We start from the raw sequence: 18,581 nt of genomic DNA on the forward strand, positions 1-18,581 counted from the left end.
AATGAAATAAAATGAAAGAAAAAAGTGATTTCATTTTTCTGAAACAAATTCTTACTCCTTAATTTTATTTCACTAGACTTGATCATAACAAAGATCAGAAGTATTTGTATTTGATTTTACACCTACAGCAGATGGTACATATCACATTCTATCCACACTGAACTTATTTCCCTTCCAATCTACATTCCCAACTAAACCAATTTTAAGAAATTGGAAGCAGGAATATGCCCCATTAAACTTCATATTGCCCATGGCATTTTAACACCAGATATTTCAAATTCAAATTACAATACATGTTTATTTGCATGTATAAAAATAAAAAATTAAAAGCATTTTGATATTAAATAAAAAATATTTAAAGTCAAATATTGCATTTAACTTTTATGTATTTATTGAGTTTATTGGGGTGACATCCTTATATAATAAAAGGCTAATATGCAAATTGTCCCCTCCCGGTTGGGTCGTTTGACTGCTCACTATGATGTGCGCTGACCATCAGGGGCGGCATGGAATGAGCCCTCCTGTTTCAATCCAATGAAGTCCCCAGGGAAGGAAGGCCCCAGCCAGCAGCCAGGGGAAGGAAGGCCCCAATTAGCCCTGATCGCCTGCCAAGCCTAGGGACCCTACCCGTGCACGAATTTTGTGCACCAGGCCTCTAGTTGGTTAATAAAATTACATAGGTTTCAAGCGTACAATTCTATATCATCTTTCTATCCATGAACACGGTATATGCTTCCACTTATTTGTATCCTCTTCAATTTCTTTCTTTAGAGTCTTATAATTTTCCGAGTATAGGGCTTTTACAACCTTGGTTAAATTTACTTCTAGGTATTTTAAGTTTTTTTGAAGCAATTGTGACTGGGATTGTTTTCTTAGTTTCCCAGATAGTTCATTATTGTTTATGAAAATGAAACTGACTTCTGAACATTTATTTTGTATTCTGCTACATTACTGAATTCGTTTATCAGTTCTGGTAGTTTTTTGGTGGAACCTATAGGGTTCTCTATATATAGTCTCATGTCATCTACAAATAATGATAGTTTTATATCTTCCATTCCAATTTGGATGCCTTTTATTTCTTCTTGTCTGATTGCTGTGGCTAGGTCTGCCAGTACTATGTTGAATAAGACTGATGAAAGCAGACATCCTGCCTTATTCCCAATCTTAAAGGCAACTCTTCTGCTTATTTATTATGATGTTGGCTATGGGTTGGTTTGTCGTATATGGCTTTTATTACATTGAGGTATTTCCCTCTATTCCCACTTTGCCAAGTTTTTATCATAAATGGATGCTGGATTTATCTAATGCTTTCTCTGCATTTATTGATATGATCATATGGTTTTCACCCTTCATTTTGTTTATGTGGTGTATCATGTTAATTGATATGTAGATATTATACCAGCCTTGCAGCCCCAGAATAAATCCCACTTGATCATGGTGTATGATCTTTTTAATATATTGCTGAATTCAGTTTGCTAATATTTTGTTGAGGATTTTTGTATCTATGTTCATCAGGCTATATTATTGGGCAATAATTTTCTTTCTTTGTTGTGTCTTTATATGGTTTTAGAATTAGGATAAAGCTAATTGTAAAATGAGCTTGGGAGTCTTCCCTCCTCTTGAATTTTTTTCAATAGTTTGAGAATAACAGGTGTTAGTTCTTCTTTGAATGTTTGGTAAAATTCACCTGAAAAGCCATCCGGTCCAGGATTTCTGTTTGCTGGTGTTTTATTTTATTACTGCTTCAAGTTCACTAGCTGTAATTGTCTATTCAGACTCTCTGATTCTTCCTGATTTAGTTTTGGAAGATTGTATGTTTCTAGAAATTTACCCATTTCATCCAGATTGTCCAATTTGTTGGCATATATTTGTTCGTAATATTTTCTTACAATCCTTCATATTTCTTTGGTGTCAACTGTTACTTCTCTTTCATTTCTGATTGGATCCTCATTTTTTCTTTGATGAGTCTGGTTAAAGGTTTGTTAACCTTGTTTATCTTTTCAAAGAACAAGCTCTTGGTTTCATTGATTTTTTATATTGTTTTTTAGACTCTATTTCACTTATTTCTGCTCTGATCTTTATTATTTCCTTCTTTCTACTCATGGAGTTTTTGTTATGTTCTTTTTCAAGTTCCTTTAAGTATAAAGTTAGATTGTTAGAGTTTTTCTTGTTTCTTGAGATAGGTCTGCAATGCTATGAATTTCCTTCTCAGGACTGCTTTTACTGTATCTCATAGATTTATGGGTTGTTGTGATCTCATTTTCATTTGTTTCAAGGTATCTTTTGATTTCTTTATTGATTTCATTGTTAACCCATTCATTGTTTAGGAACCTATTATTTAGCCTCCATGTCTTTGTGTGTTTTTCAGGGTTTTTTTTTTCTTATGATTGATTTCTACTGCTTTAAAAAAAAAAAAAAAAAAAAAAAACAGAGAAAAGTCAATAAATGTGGTCTGTCTAAAAACTTCTAATCTCTAAAAGTTTCTTTCAAATCATTATCTTCAAAATTTTCAAAAATTTTAATTTTGCAATGTGGGACAAACTATAATTTTGTAGCTTGATTTTTTAAAACTTAGCTAAAAGAAGCATTTTGTTTCCACAGAGATATAAAAGTTCTTAGCCTGTAACATGGTATGTAAGTGATTAAGTAATCCTTAGCTAAGCCAATAGTCATCTTTTGTAGATAGAGAAACCACTTCATATTTCAGTCTTTTCTCCTACGTCCATCACCACCCACATTTCTGATTCAAATCCGGATGACTAATCATCTCCCTTGCTTTCTTATTAAAGATTGTAATAAAAAAAAATTAAAGGGCAGAAGGAACATACAGTAAATGCCAAACAAGTATGTGGGTATGCTTGTTTCAACTTTGCGTGTGTATAAAAGGGATAGAAATGGGAGTAGAAAGATGTCTTAAGAAAAGGAAACTTTTCCAATATATGAAAACATTTAGCCTCCTGAGCATAGTTACTCATATTATAGTCATAAAGACCCTGAAAGATTATCTCAAGGACTGCAGGGTGTCTTGATTAGTACTAAGTGAAGTTCCAAAAGGAAACATGAGCTAATCCTACCAACTCTAATGTCTAGCAAGTTTTATAAAATAAGCTATTTAAATCTATCATGCCATTCTCTCTCCAGCCAGCAAGTCAACAGACCTGTGGGTTTTATGCAGCTCTACCACCTTCTCTTCCAGCTCCTTTGTCTGGGAGGGGGCAAACTGGAAGTCACTGAGGTCATGACTGGCATGTTCTTCTGGGTCATAATCTCCAAGTTCAGCTTGTAGTGTGTAAGATCCCAGGAGGGCATGAGTCACAAAAGAACAGGGCAGGCGTCCAGAGGCAATGTCCTGTCGGAGCTGAAGGCACAGGAAGTATCTGAGGAGCAGCGGGAGAAAAGGATTGAAGAGAACAAGTAGTTAAGATTGCAGCACTCATAATCCTTGAGTTCTAATATTCCTTTTGAAAACAAATATATAATATAGGTACTCTTCATAACCCTAGCAAAAAAAAAAAAAATCTTCTCTAATAAGAAGCCCACCTTGCTCCCTGGACTCCCAACTTTGTGGCTTATATACAGAAACTGAATCTAGAGAGCTAAGCAATAGAATGCAAACTCTGAACTTCTATTCCAGTAGTAGTGTATTATGACTATAATTATTACAACAAAGAGTTTTATGACTGAAGGTAAAAATTCCAATCACTGTCCCCTTGGATTTAAAACTAATCAAAATTAGCATGACCTCAAAAGTTGTAAAAATAAATACAATTTTAAAAATAGCGGTAGCGGGGGGTGGGGGAGGCCTGGTGGAGGTCAATTGGGGGGGGGAAAGAGATATATGCACTACTATTTGTAATACTTTAAACAAAAAAGGGAAAAAATAATAATTTTGTTCCCCCCTTCACTCTCCCCCAAAAACAGTGGTAGCCCTTTAAGCATTAGCAAGAAAAGTTAAAGTCATCCTGCCCTTTTTCCTCTCTACTCTTTTCAAACTAATTTCTTATTTTTCTGAGATACTTTTAACAACCATTATAAGTTAGCCTCTACTCTGAAGCCCTAACTTGCCCACTTACCCCATCTAAAGACGTAGCTAGTTTAGTCTGTGGTAGAAAAAGGATGGGCTTCACAGTGAAGCAAAGCTAACACTATGTAACTTTGTGCAAGATAATTTACTCACCTAAGGTTAATTCACCACGTGTAAAATGGGAAAAACTACCTCCCTCTGAAGGTGAGGGTGAAAAATTAGATAATATAAACACATTGCATGGTATCGTGGGAATCAACATTTGGTAGCTATAATCATAATAATGGTATTATTAGTTATAATTATTATTCCATGTACCAAGTAGCTTATCAAACAGTTATAAAAGATTCTGTTTTTTCACTAAATAACATGGAGAAACATGTTATTTATATTCTATGAGGATTTTTTTTTTTTTGGCCCCCTATCAAACTCCTTTTGGTGACATTTTAAAGCCTCATTGCTCAAATTTAACCAATTGCTAAGGTTACCAACGACCACTCCAAACTAAATGGCTCTCATTTTTGAAGATTTGTTAGTGACTGCCATTCCTACTGGCAGGTAGCCACCTTCGTGTGGACACTTCTGCCTAGCATGGATTTCCATGCCCCTGCCCCGACCTCCTCTTATCCTCTACCCAACACGTTCAAACAGGCGCACTGCCTCTCAGCCAGGCCTCACTGCTGTTCAGTCAGAAAGCACGACCCAGCACATGCTATCAGCCATCACACAGTTCAGTTAAACCTGGATTACTGGACACATCTGTCAGGCAGGTCAGAGACTCTTTATCATCATCATAGTCCCACAGCTGGCAAAGTATTTGCCACGTGGTGGGTGCTCAATAATTTTCTGAGAATGAAAGTTGTCTCACTATCACTGCAGTCTGAGTGTTTTTATGCATTGCAGAAGCTCTCTTTCTAATGAGGATTACATATTTCCTTGACTCCTAGAATAGCATGAGTATCACTGTACTAACTTTATTTTCATTTTTGAAATTCATTTTTATTGTTGACACTATTACAGATATCCCCCACTCTCCTCCCGCAATGATTCAGGTTATCCTCCAATTCTATAAGGGTAATCAAGAACAGTGCTACTTCTCCACATTTTATGACAGTTTTAAGGCCTATCCACAAAGATTCCATCTATTACTAAAATCTTGTTGCTCCCTTTTATAGTATTGTCTCTACTTTTCCCATTATCTCTACTTTTCCCATTGGTGCTTTCAAAGCTTAAGTTTGAAGTACAAAAAGCTTCCAAAAAAAACTGCAATAGTTCCCTGAATTTCCCACCTTGGGAAATTGATATTACAGGAAAGAGCATTCTTTAAACATTATTCTGAACACTATTTTTGCTTACCCCGCCTTCTAAATGTTCACTCAAGTCGTGGTGAAGATTTCAATCATGACAAGCAGGCCACCAGCTTACACGTACAGGCAAGGTGGCTGGTCTCAGGCTGCATTACCATGGCTGTTAGTTAGCTCACTAGACTGTATCATTTCTCCCCTTATACACAGAGACTGTTAAAGCCCAATTTAAAAGGAAAACCAAAGCACTGATGATGTAAGATGCAATCACCCAAGAATTATCATCCTCAAACAAAATACTGCAAAGAGCAGTGTATGTACAGAGGTGTTGGGTCACAAAGCCCCAGTTACTTGCACTCCTCCAGTGAGGCTCTGTAGCTTGTGCCTGCAAACCCGTCAACTTGTACACAGCTCACTGTGCAGTTACAAAAGTTACTATTTATTATTTACTAGCTGAAGCTAATTCAATCACAACTTAATTATTACCAGTACATCCCTATTCAGCAGTAAGTACTAAAGGGAAAAAATCTTGTTATTTAACCCAACCTTGGAAAGATAGCTCCATAATTCCTATTTCACATGGATATCACACACTCTCTTAAGCACACCTACGCAACTTGATATTTGACAACACTGGCCCAGTAGAAAGCATCAAGGCACAGTAACCGCAAGAATCAAAAGCAGAGTCTCCCAGTAAGACCCTCTAGTTTTCTAAAAGTATATATTATATATATGTAAATAAAAGTGTTCCTTGGCCATGTAAATAACCTTTTAAAAATATGTACAGATCACCCTATCGACTTACTCTTACTAAAGCTAAGAAGTCCTACCACTGGTACCCAGTTGAATAGGGATAAGACATGAAGGCACACGCAGACACAAGAATGTTCCTTGGTTACCATTCAAATACTCAGGCATTCTCAGAATCAGGAAATGCGTTCTTGCTCCTAAACCGAATCTTTTATTTGTAATTTAAGCATATGTTTGTATATTCCAGACAATCTCAGAGGAGATGAAATGAAATACTATTGGCTCTTACATAAGAAAGCGTAAATTATTATTTGATTGGGGCAACAAAAAAATTACAGTTCAACTGACTTTTAAAAATAATTTCATAAAAAAAATAAATAAATGAAAAATAAAAATAATTTCATTTTCTACCCTTATATCACCTTTGTAATATGAGACTAGTTCACAGGGACACATGGGTTGCATAATAAGAACTATCTGAGTATTGAAATGTGAGATATTAAATATCAATGATTTTTAAAGTATACCATAGGAAATAAAGTTGCCAGCAATATTTTAAAAAATATTTCATTACTCAAATATAAAGATAAATTAAAGTAAATAAAAATTTTCAAACTGACAACCTTTCAAACTATTTTGGAACATCCACTTCCAAAGGCACTTCTAAAACTCAACTTAAGAAAAAATGTTTTCATTCGAATAATGAAATTATAACCATTACCTTAGGGCACAGAAATAAATGAGAGTATAAGTAAAGGTTCGTTCTTTATGTAAATACTAGAGGCCCATAGCAGGAAGATTTCTGCAAGAATAGGGCTTCCTGTGGCCTGAGCAAAGCAGAGAAGGGAGCGAAGCCCGCCAAGGCGGGCTTCCCTCCCGCTGCTGCCGCCCCGCTTTCCCTCCCTCTTCCTTCTAAGCTGTCTTCAGTCTTTGCTCCACACCTGCGTATGCAAATTAACCGCCATCTTTGTTTGGTTAATTTGCATACTCGCTCTGATTGGCTGGTGGGTGTAGCGGAGTGATGGTCAATTTGCATGTTTCTCTTTTACTAGTGTAGATGAAGTACCTGGTGATATCTTCAGTCAATTGAGAAGGATCAGGAGGATAAAACTTCACATTAAAAGTGAACAGCCAGGGAAGATCTGTAATTATTAAATATCATGGTTACTCATCCAACCAACAAAAAGACTATTTATTTATTTTAATATTTTTATTTATTTCAGAGAAGAAGGGAGAGGGGGAGATAGAAACATCAATGATAAGAATCTTAGATCAGTTGCCTTTTGCATGCCCCCCACTGGGGATTAGACCTGCAATCTGGGTAAGTGCCCTAACCAGGAATCAAATTGTGACCTCCTGGTTCATAGGTCGACGCTCAACCACTAAGCCAGCTGGCCTGGTTATTTTCATAAAACTTAAAAGTACACTAGTTCCTGCATAAATCAGTTTAAAGAACTTCATTTTTTAATTTAAAGAAAACATCATTTATAAGACAAAATAAAAAATAAAGTAAAAATCCATTACATAAATAACCCAACATTTAAGAATAATAGGATCACATTTTTTTTATAAATGTTTACTGGTACTTAAACAAACGTTTTGTATGGTGATCTATTACACAAAAATTTTAATGTGACTTCCATTGAATAGTTCTGAGATAAGATTTGTTTTGACCACAGAATTTCTAGATACCAAATATTCTCCACTCTTTAAAGAAAAAAGCATTTTAAGATTTCTACACTGTTGGGGGAAGAAGGATAATGATCTAGTGATCACTATAGCTATTCAGGAAATTATTTATGGGTTATTTGAAGGAAGTATTAAAAGAAATCCCAAAGAAGGGAGATAGTGATAAATGTCACCATACGTTAAAACAATAAAATTATTTCCCAGGTTTTCTAAGTACACTATATGTAACATATACTTTGCTGTACTGTGTCAAAAAGAATGATTATATCAACCATGTTATAAATGACATTAAAAGTTAAACATCTATTTATACATTAATATTTAACCATTCAAGATATATATATATATATATATATATATACACACACACATATATACATATATACATATATATATATATATATATATATATACACACATACTAGAGACCCGGTGCACTAAATGCATGCATGGGGGTATGTGTCCCTCAGCCCAGCCTGCACCCTCTCTAATCTGGGACCCCTCGAGGGATGTCCGACTGCCCGTTTAGGCCCGATCCTAGGACATCCCTCTCACAATACAGGACTGTTGGCTGGCTCCCAACTGCTCGCCAGCCTGCCTTCCTGATTGCCCCTAACCGCTTCTGCCTGCCAGTCTGATCACCCCCTAACCACTCCCTTGCCAGCCTGATTGATGCCTAACTACTCCCCTGCCAGCCTGTTTGCCCCTAACTGCCCTCCCCTGCAGGCCTGGTTCCCCCCCCCCAACTGCTCTCCCCTGCAGGCCTGGGTCACCCCCCAACTGCCCTTCCCTGCAGGCCCGGTCGCCCCCAACTTCCCTCCTCTTCCCGCCTGGTCACCCCTAACTGCCCTCCCCTACAGGCTTGATTGCCCCCAACTACTTTCCCTTGCAGGCCTGTTCCCTCCCAACTGCCCTCCCCTGCTGGCCTGATCACCCACAACTGCCCTCCCTTGCAGGCCTGGTCCCTCCCAACTGCCCTCCCCTGCTGGCCATCTTGTGGTGGCCATCTTGTGTCCACATGGGGGCAGCCATCTTTGACCACATGGGGGCAGCCATCTTGTGTGTTGGAGTGATGGTCAATTTGCATATTACTCTTTTATGGATAGCATGCTTCAGGTGGCTTTTAAAAACGAACAAAAAACACACACAACTCTGGGAAGAGAGAAGGTATTATTTTCCCAAAGGGATCCAAATAATTCCAATGGCCTGAATTTAGAGTTGTGCTCGAAGTTCGTAGTATTTCCAAATTAAAACCAAAAAGTGTGCATCATTTCACTTCATACACATTTGAAGGCCTCACAATTGTTTTAATTTACAGACTTGAAGAAAAATTTCTTTTGACTCCCATTCTTTTGTCCAATGTGTCATTTTGCCTTTTTTTGCCAATAATCAGCATACTAACTATACTAATGAATGGCTACTGTGAACACACAAGAACTTTTGCTGGATTTTGGTTCAAAACAGTATTATTCTACTAATAAAGTCAATCCTATTGAATTTAAGAAAGAGTTCAGTTTTGCTTTACATATTACAAATCACAAAGGGATACAGGACTTCACTGGCTACGGAGAGACATGTGTTTCTTGGCCTGCAGCACCATGCTGGCTAGGACGCATATGCACTTCTTCAGCTGCTAATACATAATTAACAGTCATCATAGAACCATCAGTTCTTAATGGATCCTTACTTATTTGTTTTGTAGTTATTAAAACTAGCACATACTTGCCTAGACATGATTCCAGGGATACGTTTCTAATGGAACACATATTTTAGGATATATTTCCAATTCTAACATTGATAAAATGCACCAATAATGCTACATGTTTCATTTAATTACATATTATTGTTATCCTAATTTTTACCTAGCTATATATAAAGTCAATCTAGCTATGAGTTATTTATATATTAATCATATGTAAGCCTTAGTCTTATTATCTATGTAGTTTTGTTTGTACACATTTGAAACATAAAGATTTTAAAACATATTTTACACAGGAACCACTAGGTTGTCAGTTGTCAAAAGTAACTAAAAAAAAGGGATTAATTTCTACCTTTGCTAACTGCCAATTAACTGAGTAACAATAAATCCTAGCAGAGGCTGGGTTCAGATAGAACAAGCAGTTCTTTCATCCATTTTAACACCAGCAGAAAAACAGAAGTAAAATGCAACAGCAAAACTTCAGTTCCACAGCCTGCTTTAATGACTGGGACAGTACAGGTTTCCAGTTAGGGAACTAGCTCCAATAGTCTGAAAGAGCCAAATCCTACTTGTTAGTGTTATTCCTCTTGTCAAACCACAAGGGCAAAAGTCCTAAAATAACTTTTTAAAAATTTCACAGATAATCAAAACGTAAGACCATCCTATATAATAAAATGCTAATATGCAAACCGACCGAACGGCAGAACGACCGGTCACTATGACAAGCACTGACCACCAGAGGGAAGATGCTCAATGCAGGAGTTGTCCCCTAGTGGTCAGTGCGCTTCCCCCGTGGGAGCACCACTCAGCCAGAAGCCGGGCTCATGGCTGGCGAGCACAGCGGCAGTGGCTGCAGGCAGGCAGTAAGGAGCGAGGGGTTCCGGACTGCGAGAGGGATGTCTGACCACCAGCTTAGGCCCAGGGATCGGGCCTAAGCCAGCAGGTGGACATCCCCCAAGGGATCCTGGCCTATGAGAGGGCGCAGGCCGGGCTGAGGGACACCCTGCCCCGAATGCACCAATTTCATGCACCAGGCCTCTAGTGATTCATAATCAGGAATAGTCCTGCCTTTCAAAAGTTAGAAAATCTATGACTCTGAAATGAGTGGCACATAAAAATAATTAAACAAAAGCCAAAACAAAACCATAGGAAACAACTCAATGGAATATCAATCATGTTTCAGAGAGATACTTATGCTGAGAACAGAAAAGGGGGTTAGAAAAGGAGAGTAGAAATGATAGAAAAACTACCAAAAAGTTTAATAATTTCAGAGAGAAAGGAAAGAAATGAAAAAAAAAATGTAGAGAACCTAAAGTGGGACAGAAGGTAGGCGGAAAGGAACAGAATGCAAAGCACAGGCTGGTTCCGGTGTTTTGATGTCAGGAACAGTAAAGGCAGGGAATGAAACGCAGAGCACAAAGGGCATTCTGCACTAGCACTCGGGATGGTTTCACTCCGGCCCACAGGCCTAGAGGCTCTAAGCATTTTATTCTCCTGCCTGAAAGTTCCAGCTGTTGTGGCTCCCCAACTTTTCTGCTTCGGTCACTCACATACCCTGCAGTACATTAAGTACCGATTTCCTGTGAGAGGTTTCTCTGTGGTAAAAATGTTTCTTGGCACAGATATGGCAAAGCCAGCCACAGGCCAGTCAACCTGCAGAGGTAGAACCCACAGAAAAAACTGAAGCCAGTTAGGATGGGACACTGAAAGTCACTTTGGGAGTCCACGATGAGAACAAATGGGGATATGGAAGAAAGGGCCAAACAGGACTAATGACAAACCCAGACTCAAAGAGCACGTTAAGCGGCCCGTGGGACAAAGGAGTAGAGAAGGCAATGACCTCAGAGGACTGAAAAGATCCTTCTACACATTTTCTCCCCTATAGTCCTCACTCCATCACATCTATAAACAGTGTATCTATAAAGCCTCTGGGGCCAGAGATACGCTTTTTCAAGATGAAGTGGATAAAGTAATAAGTTTACCTGGGGTAAAATTTACATAGATAATAAAAGTTACAGAAAAGCAGCTTCTCATTCTTTTCTACAGAGAAAAAAAGTCAGATATACTTCAAAGTGGTAGGTACTGTGAGAAAACACTGAGGATTATGACTCTAGAACCTCTAGACCAGTGGTTCTCAACCTTTCTAATGCCGCGACCCTTTAATACAGTTCCTCATGTTGTGGTGACCCCCAACCATAAAATTATTTTCGTTTCTACTTCATAACTGTAATTTTGCTACTGTTAATGAATTGTAATGTAAATACCTGTGTTTTCCGATGGTCTTAGGCGACCCTGCTAGTGGTTCTCAACCTGTGGGTCGTGACCCATAGGTTGAGAACTGCTGCTATAGAGCCTCTGTTCTAGTCCATAAACTTTTGTGAAAAGATTAACTTAAAAGTATGATTATTTGAATACTCACTTCTCAGTTGTCCCTTTATTTGTTTTGCAGGATCTAGCCAATTCTGCAGGAGAGGAAAAAAGAGGTTAATCAACCCGTAAGAAATTTCCCAGAGTCCAAAATGGAACCGTTTACAGTTCACATACTTATTTAAATATAAACATCCTATATAATAAAAGCATAATATGCAAATCAACCAAACGGCGGAATGACCAGTCGGTGGGGGGGGGGGGGGGGGCGGCAAGCAGGCGGCGCCAGGCCAGCCAAGGCACATGCAAGCGGGCAGAGGGAGGGAACAGCAATGGGGGGGGGGGGGGCGACCAGCGGCAGTGGAAGGGAGGTTGGGGGAGGGGGGCTGGCACCGTCCCCTTTTTGGCCTGTCCAGTCACCTCCCGCAGAGGGCGGCCGGGTGGCAGTGCCAAGGTGATAGGGGCAGTGCCATCCCCTGATCAGCCGGCCTGGTCACCTCCCACAGAGGGAGGCCAGACTGCATCGGTAGGACATCCCCTGAGGACTCCCGGACTGTGAGAGGGTGCAGGCCAGGCTGAGGGACCACCCCCCGCCAAGTGCATGAATTTTCGTGCACCGGGATTCTGGTATTTTAATAAAGTCTTATTAGAAGTAGTTTCCACCTATTAGCATTCCACTGGGGTAAGTATTGACTTGTATTTGAATGTGTTATAAATAAAATATTACAACAGTTTTAAGGTGAGTCTCTTGGGCTTCATTTAATGAGATATGAAATCAAACACCTATCCTAATGATGAGATAATATATCTACATACAGTCTTTTTCTTTTATTTCTAAACTAGTGACCCGGTGCACGAAATTCGTGCACATTAAAAGGGGATTAATTAGAGGAAATCATTTAATATTGCTATTTGTCCTTTCTCTATAATAGAAGTGTCAGAGATGAAAGAAAATTAGTAAAATGTATATGAAAACCTTCCTCCTGTCAGAGTCTGGGGCTCACCACCGAACCCAAAGTCAAGTCCCCGCCCACCCACATGCACCTCAAAATCGCGTGAAACCCAGACCTGGCCGGCCCCCCCACATTGGGCTAGATCCAGACTCGACCAGTCCCACCCTTGTCAAGCCCTGCCGGGCTGGGGGCGTAGTCTCAGGTCCTCTGGCCCAGTGCCAGGATGGGGGGCGTGGCCTGAGGTCTCCCAGCCCAGACCAGGGCAGGGGCGTGCCTTGAGGTCCTCCATCAAGCCCCACCAGGTGGGGGACACAGCTTGAGATCCCCTGTCAAGCCCTGCTGGGTGGGGGGCATGGCCTGAGGTCCCACATCAAGCCCTGCCAGGCGTGGGGGCACAGCCTCAAGTCCCCCATCAAGCCCTGCTGGGTGGGGCGCGGCCTGAGTTCCCCTGTCAAGCCCAGCCAGGCAGGGGGGCGCAGCCTCAGGTCCCCTGGCCCGGTGCTTGGGCAGGGGGCACAGCCTGAGGTCCCCTGTCAAGCCCGACCTGGTGGGAGGTGCTGCCTGAGGTCCCCCAGCCTGATGCCGGGGTGGGGGGAGCAGCCTGAGGTCCCCTAGCCCAGCACCAGGACAGGAAGCACACCTTGAAGTCCCCCATCAAGCCCCGCCGGGCAGGGGGCGTGGCCTCAGGTCCCCTGGCCTAGCACTGGGGTGGGGGCGGGGGGCGGTCTGAGGTCCCCCAGCCTGACGCCAGGGCAGGGGGTGCGGCCTGAGGTCCCCTGTCAAGCCCCATGGGGACGGGGGAGGGCATAGCCTCAGGTCCCTGCTGATTGCTTGTTAAGGCTCCTTATGGGAACTTGGCCTCAGCTGTGGGTGCATCTATCTTTGTGACGGAGTGATGGTCAATTAGCATATTCCCTCTTTATTAGACAGGATTACAGTTTACACTCAATATTATTTTGTATTAGTTTCCAGTGTACAGTACAGTGGTTAGACACACACAAAGTTTTTAGTCTATAAACTGTCAGAAACAGCCTCTGTGGACACTGAAATGAGAGCTCAACAATTGACTCCAGCTCATAAAGGCTACAAATGTGGAGAGAAACCAAGATGGTGGCATAAGTAAACACCTAACCTGCTGCCTCGCACAACAATTTCAAAACTACAACTAAAAGACAAAACGGACATCATCTGGAACCACAGGAAGGCTGGCTGAGTGGAAATTCTACAACTAGAAGGAAAGAGAAAAGCACACTGAGACTCAGAGGAGCTGTGGAAGGCAGAGGTACGAAGGAGCACGTGCGGCGAGGGCTGGCAACTGAGTACGCGGCTGGCTTTCTCAATCCGGAGGGAGACAAAAGCTCCCAACAGCTCTGAACTCCAGTTCCGGGCGAGACTCTGGGGACCTAGACTCATACGGGGTGAAACTGGACTGTCTGGCAGCGGGCAGAACTCAAGGGCGGCTTTCTCTCAGAGGTGCTTGCAGCGATTACCACGGGACACTGAGACCCAGGGGCCTCTTAGGGCAGGGCTGACGGGAAACCATTGCTGTCTGCTCCGCCCTGAGACTCCACCCCATCCAAGCTGAGCACAGAGGCTTTTGCAAGTCTTGTCTCATAAAGGGGTCTCCAGCACAGAAGTTCTCCCAGCGTAGACACAGCTGATCCTCACAGCTAATTGGCGTGGAGGTCAATTCCTCCCAGTGATACCAACAACAATCAAGGCTTAACTACAACAAGACTGTGCACACAGCCCACAAAGGGGTGCACCAAGAGTGTCCACCTCAGGTAACTGGGAAGGCTAAGCCACTGGGCCCTATAGGACACCTACCACACAAAGCCACTCTATCAACTCAGGGAAGCAGCCAAAATGCAGAGACAAAGAAACAGGTCACAAATGAAAGAAATAGAGGAAAGCAAACGACTGGATATAGAGTTCAAAACCACTTTTATAAGGTTTTTCATGAATTTTCTAGAAAAGGCCGATAAATTTAGCGAGACCCTCAAGGATATGAAAAAGGACCAACTAGAAATTAAGCATACACTGACTGAAATAAAAAATAATATACAGAGATCTAACAGCAGACTAGAGGATCACAAGAATGAGGTCAAAGATTTGAAATACAAAGAAGCAAAAAACACCCAACCGGAAAAGCAAAAAGAAAAAAGAATCCAAAAATATGAAGTTAGTGTAAGGAACCTCTGGGACAACTTCAAGCGTACCAACATCCAAATTATGGGGGTGCCAGAAGAAGAGAGAGAGCAAGATACTGAAAACCTATTTGAAGAAATAATGACAGAAAACTTCCCCCACCTGGTGAAAGAAATAGACTTACAAGTCCAGGAAGCGCATAGAACCCCAAACAAAAGGAATCCAAAGAGGACCACACCAAGACACATCATAATTAAAATGCCAAGAACAAAAGACAAAGAGAGAATATTAAAAGCAGCAAGAAAAACAGTTAGTTACCTACAAGGGAGCACCCATACGACTGTCAGCTGATTTCTCAACAGAAACTATGCAGGCCAGAAGGGAGTAGCAAGAAATATTCAAAGTGATGAATAGCAAGAACCTACAACCAAGATTACTCTACCCAGCAAAGCTATCACTCAGAATTGAAGGGCAGATAAAGAGCTTCACAGATAAGAAAAAGCTAAAGGAGTTCATCACCGCCAAACCAGTGTTATATGAAATGCTGAAAGGTATTCTTTAAGAAGAGGAAGAAGAAAAAGGTAAAGATAAAAATTATGAACAACAAATACATACCTATCAACAAGTGAATCTAAAAATCGAGTGAATAAAAAATCTGATGAACAGAATAAACTGGTGAATGTAATAGAATCAGGGGCATAGAAAGGGAGTGGACTGACAATTCTTGGGGGGGAAGGGGAGTGGGTGGGTGCGGGAAGAGACTGGACAAAAATCGTACACCTATGGATGAGGACAGTTTTTTTTGGGGGGGTAAGGGCAGAGGGTGGGGTGAGAACCGGGTGGAGGGGAGCTATGGGGGAAAAAGGACGAACAATTGTAATAATCTGAACAATGAAGATTTATTAAAAAAATAAAAGGATACAATGTGAATTAGGAATTATTAGTTAAGAGTATATATACCGCGATCAAACACAATTATCTCAACTCCTAAAGCCAACTCCTCCTCCTCCTTAAACTTGGTCTTTCCCTGCAACTATGTAATGCTATGGAGAATACTGTCAGACTGGAGCAGAAATTTTCCTTCCTGGTCTTCCTGTAACATCCTGTTTAAACTTCATTCCAAGTTGGGAGTCACAATCATAAAAAACTCTGTTTCTCTTTCCACTTACTACTTTCCTTTGAGAAAGTTAACATAAAAAGACTCTAGGAAACCATTATAACATCTTAAAGCTGAAAAGACCAAACTTGAACTACTGAGTTCAACCTAAGGACATTCAATATTTGTTTTTTAAAGCAATAAGCAAAAGATCCATCTAAAAAAATGTTTATGCATTTTTATTTTTATACTTCTCCCACCTATCCACAAGTCATTATTAGAGTTCACCTTACTTTATCTTCATTAACACAGGAGAACAAGTACATTTTTTGAGATAGAGTAAATGGATTCAAATAACTGGATGTATAATAAGTTTCATTCATTCTATAAGTATCCCAAATAACACCTGTAAACAGAATTTTATTCTGACACATAAAGCAAACAATTAAAATGTTTATTATGTAGAAAATAATAGCCTAATGTCTCAACAAGATATTGAATTAATACAACAGACATTAACTTACAAAATAAGAAAGTAGTAATAACAGGATGCTTTGAAAGCAAAGCTGCACAAACCCCTGTGGGTTTCACTACACCTGTCACAGCTTGCACTTAGGAGAGCAAGGACCCAAGGTGTGCATGGCTCTGCCCTAACACTGGTTATATTCAAACCTCTCAATAAAAAAAACTACCAGAGCTTGGTCTAGTTTCATATCACTGGTGTCCCAGCTGCGTGGCCCAATGTTGAGAAGGACCAGTGGAACCCTCTAACGGTACCTCCAGTGCTATGTTAAGGAAAGCTCTAATTCTCCTCTTAGAAAAGAGCCTGGCATTCAGTTTCCTTGGCCTGCAGCTGCTGTCCCAACAACAGCTGGCTCACAAATGGCCGGCTATGATGAGTGAACAAAAATGAGAAAAACACATCATTCAGTCTTTAGCCCAGACAGAGGAGAGACTGGGGAACGGGCAAAGAAGGATCAAATGTGTTGGGGCATTTCATCCAAGGAAGTAACAACTACAGCAAAAGAAACTGAACCAGAGTCGCCTTGGGCCAAAAAGAAAAAAAAAAAAAATCCTTTAGAACATTAACACAGAGAGAGTGGAGGAAAAACTACTTAAAGACCTAGACAGCCCCTTCTAAATCTCCAGCTTCATTATGTGACAGGTGATCCTGATGCTTTGCTACAGAAGACAGAAAAAAAAAACAAAACACCACTCTGTTCGAGGAGGAAGATGATAGACACAACATCATCTTCTGTGACCCCCCAGAATAACTTAATGTCCCAGCCATTTGGCAATTTCCCTTTTCACCAGAAGAACCAACCCCTTGTATGAATTACCTGACAGCTTCTGCACAGCATGGAGTCAATAGAGGTCTGTAGACTAGACCGCGAGTGACAAGTTTCTATGCACCAGCCAGACAAATTCAGACTCAGTGTCATTCTCAGACCACCTTCCACAACATTGCCAGCCACATTATTAAGACCCCTATCCAAAAACTAAGTGGGCAGAGTTTACCTTACGTGATCAAGTAGGAGCAGCAGAAATGACTCCTTTCATTCATTCACCTATCCCTTTGCTAAGCACACTCACTTCCATACTGTAAGCTCCATTCCCACCAAGGAGTAGGTGGTCTTCTTCCTCCCCAGTACAACTTAGCAAGAGTCAGGATAGACTATATTACTTGTATCCTCCATAACACAGTTTTAAGCAACCAGTAGGTACTAAATTAATACCTGTTGATTAACATCTGCCCGGTGCTTGCTTCCTACCCTCCAATGCTGTGGTCATTTTAAAAGACCACAGATTCTATTAGTTCATTGAATTTATTTTTATTTAAATAATGAAATCCAATGAATATTTAGATCATGAGTGGGATATAAGTTTATGGCCTAGGAACAAAACTCAAAGTAAAAAAACAAAAATAACTTAATATGACTTTTGAAAGAAATACAAGTCTATTTAATAGACACAGAACTCTTTAACAAATAAATAATAAACTTCTTGGTTTTGACACATTAGGAGGAGGCTGGGTGGATCAAGAAGTAGACACAAAAAGGTGGAAAAAGTGAATGACATAAATGCACACACATCATTATAGATTATGATGCATCATTCTCATTTTTTAAAGATTTGGCTGCCACATTTATAGACTTTGGAATCAGAAATACATGGAGTCAAATCTGGCTTTCCACCAATTCTTGTGTGAACTTGGGCTTATTCCTTGGATTCTTTAAGCTTCAATTTCCTCAAGTGCAAGATGAGGATCGTAACATCTACCTCACAGGATAGTTCTTTTCCTGAAGACTTTACCCAATGTCCTTAACAGATAAGTTCTTTCTGCAATGATAAAATTAAATCGACATCATATTTTGGTATATATCCCTTCTTCACTAATTTTCTATTTCCAACAGACGAACAGAACTGGGGGGGGGGAGGTGATTATCTAAAGAACTTTTATTCATATATAGCCCATGGACATAGATAATAGTGTCCTGAAGGCCGGGAGGGTCGGGGGCGGGGAGAGGTGAGTGGAGTGGGAAGTAGGGAG

The 18,581-nt window shown here is 40.5% G+C and overlaps 1 protein-coding gene across 40 annotated transcripts in view; it reads right to left on the reverse strand.

The window, feature by feature from the left end:
• EPB41L2 (erythrocyte membrane protein band 4.1 like 2) overlaps positions 1-18,581 on the reverse strand; it is a 214,070-nt gene that overhangs the window by 58,464 nt on the left and 137,025 nt on the right. For all 40 annotated transcript variants that reach the window (XM_080666204.1, XM_080666200.1, XM_080666189.1 and 37 more), the window contains exons 5-7: positions 11,886-11,928; positions 7,145-7,220; positions 3,159-3,377 (exon numbers count right to left, since the gene is read on the reverse strand). In XM_080666204.1, coding sequence (XP_080522330.1) covers positions 3,159-3,377; positions 7,145-7,220; positions 11,886-11,928 — 338 coding nt within the window. The remainder of the gene's footprint in view (positions 1-3,158; positions 3,378-7,144; positions 7,221-11,885; positions 11,929-18,581) is intronic.

This window comes from Plecotus auritus (assembly GCF_963455305.1).
Source record: "Plecotus auritus genome assembly, chromosome: 4".
NCBI classification, from domain to species: Eukaryota; Metazoa; Chordata; class Mammalia; order Chiroptera; family Vespertilionidae; genus Plecotus; species Plecotus auritus.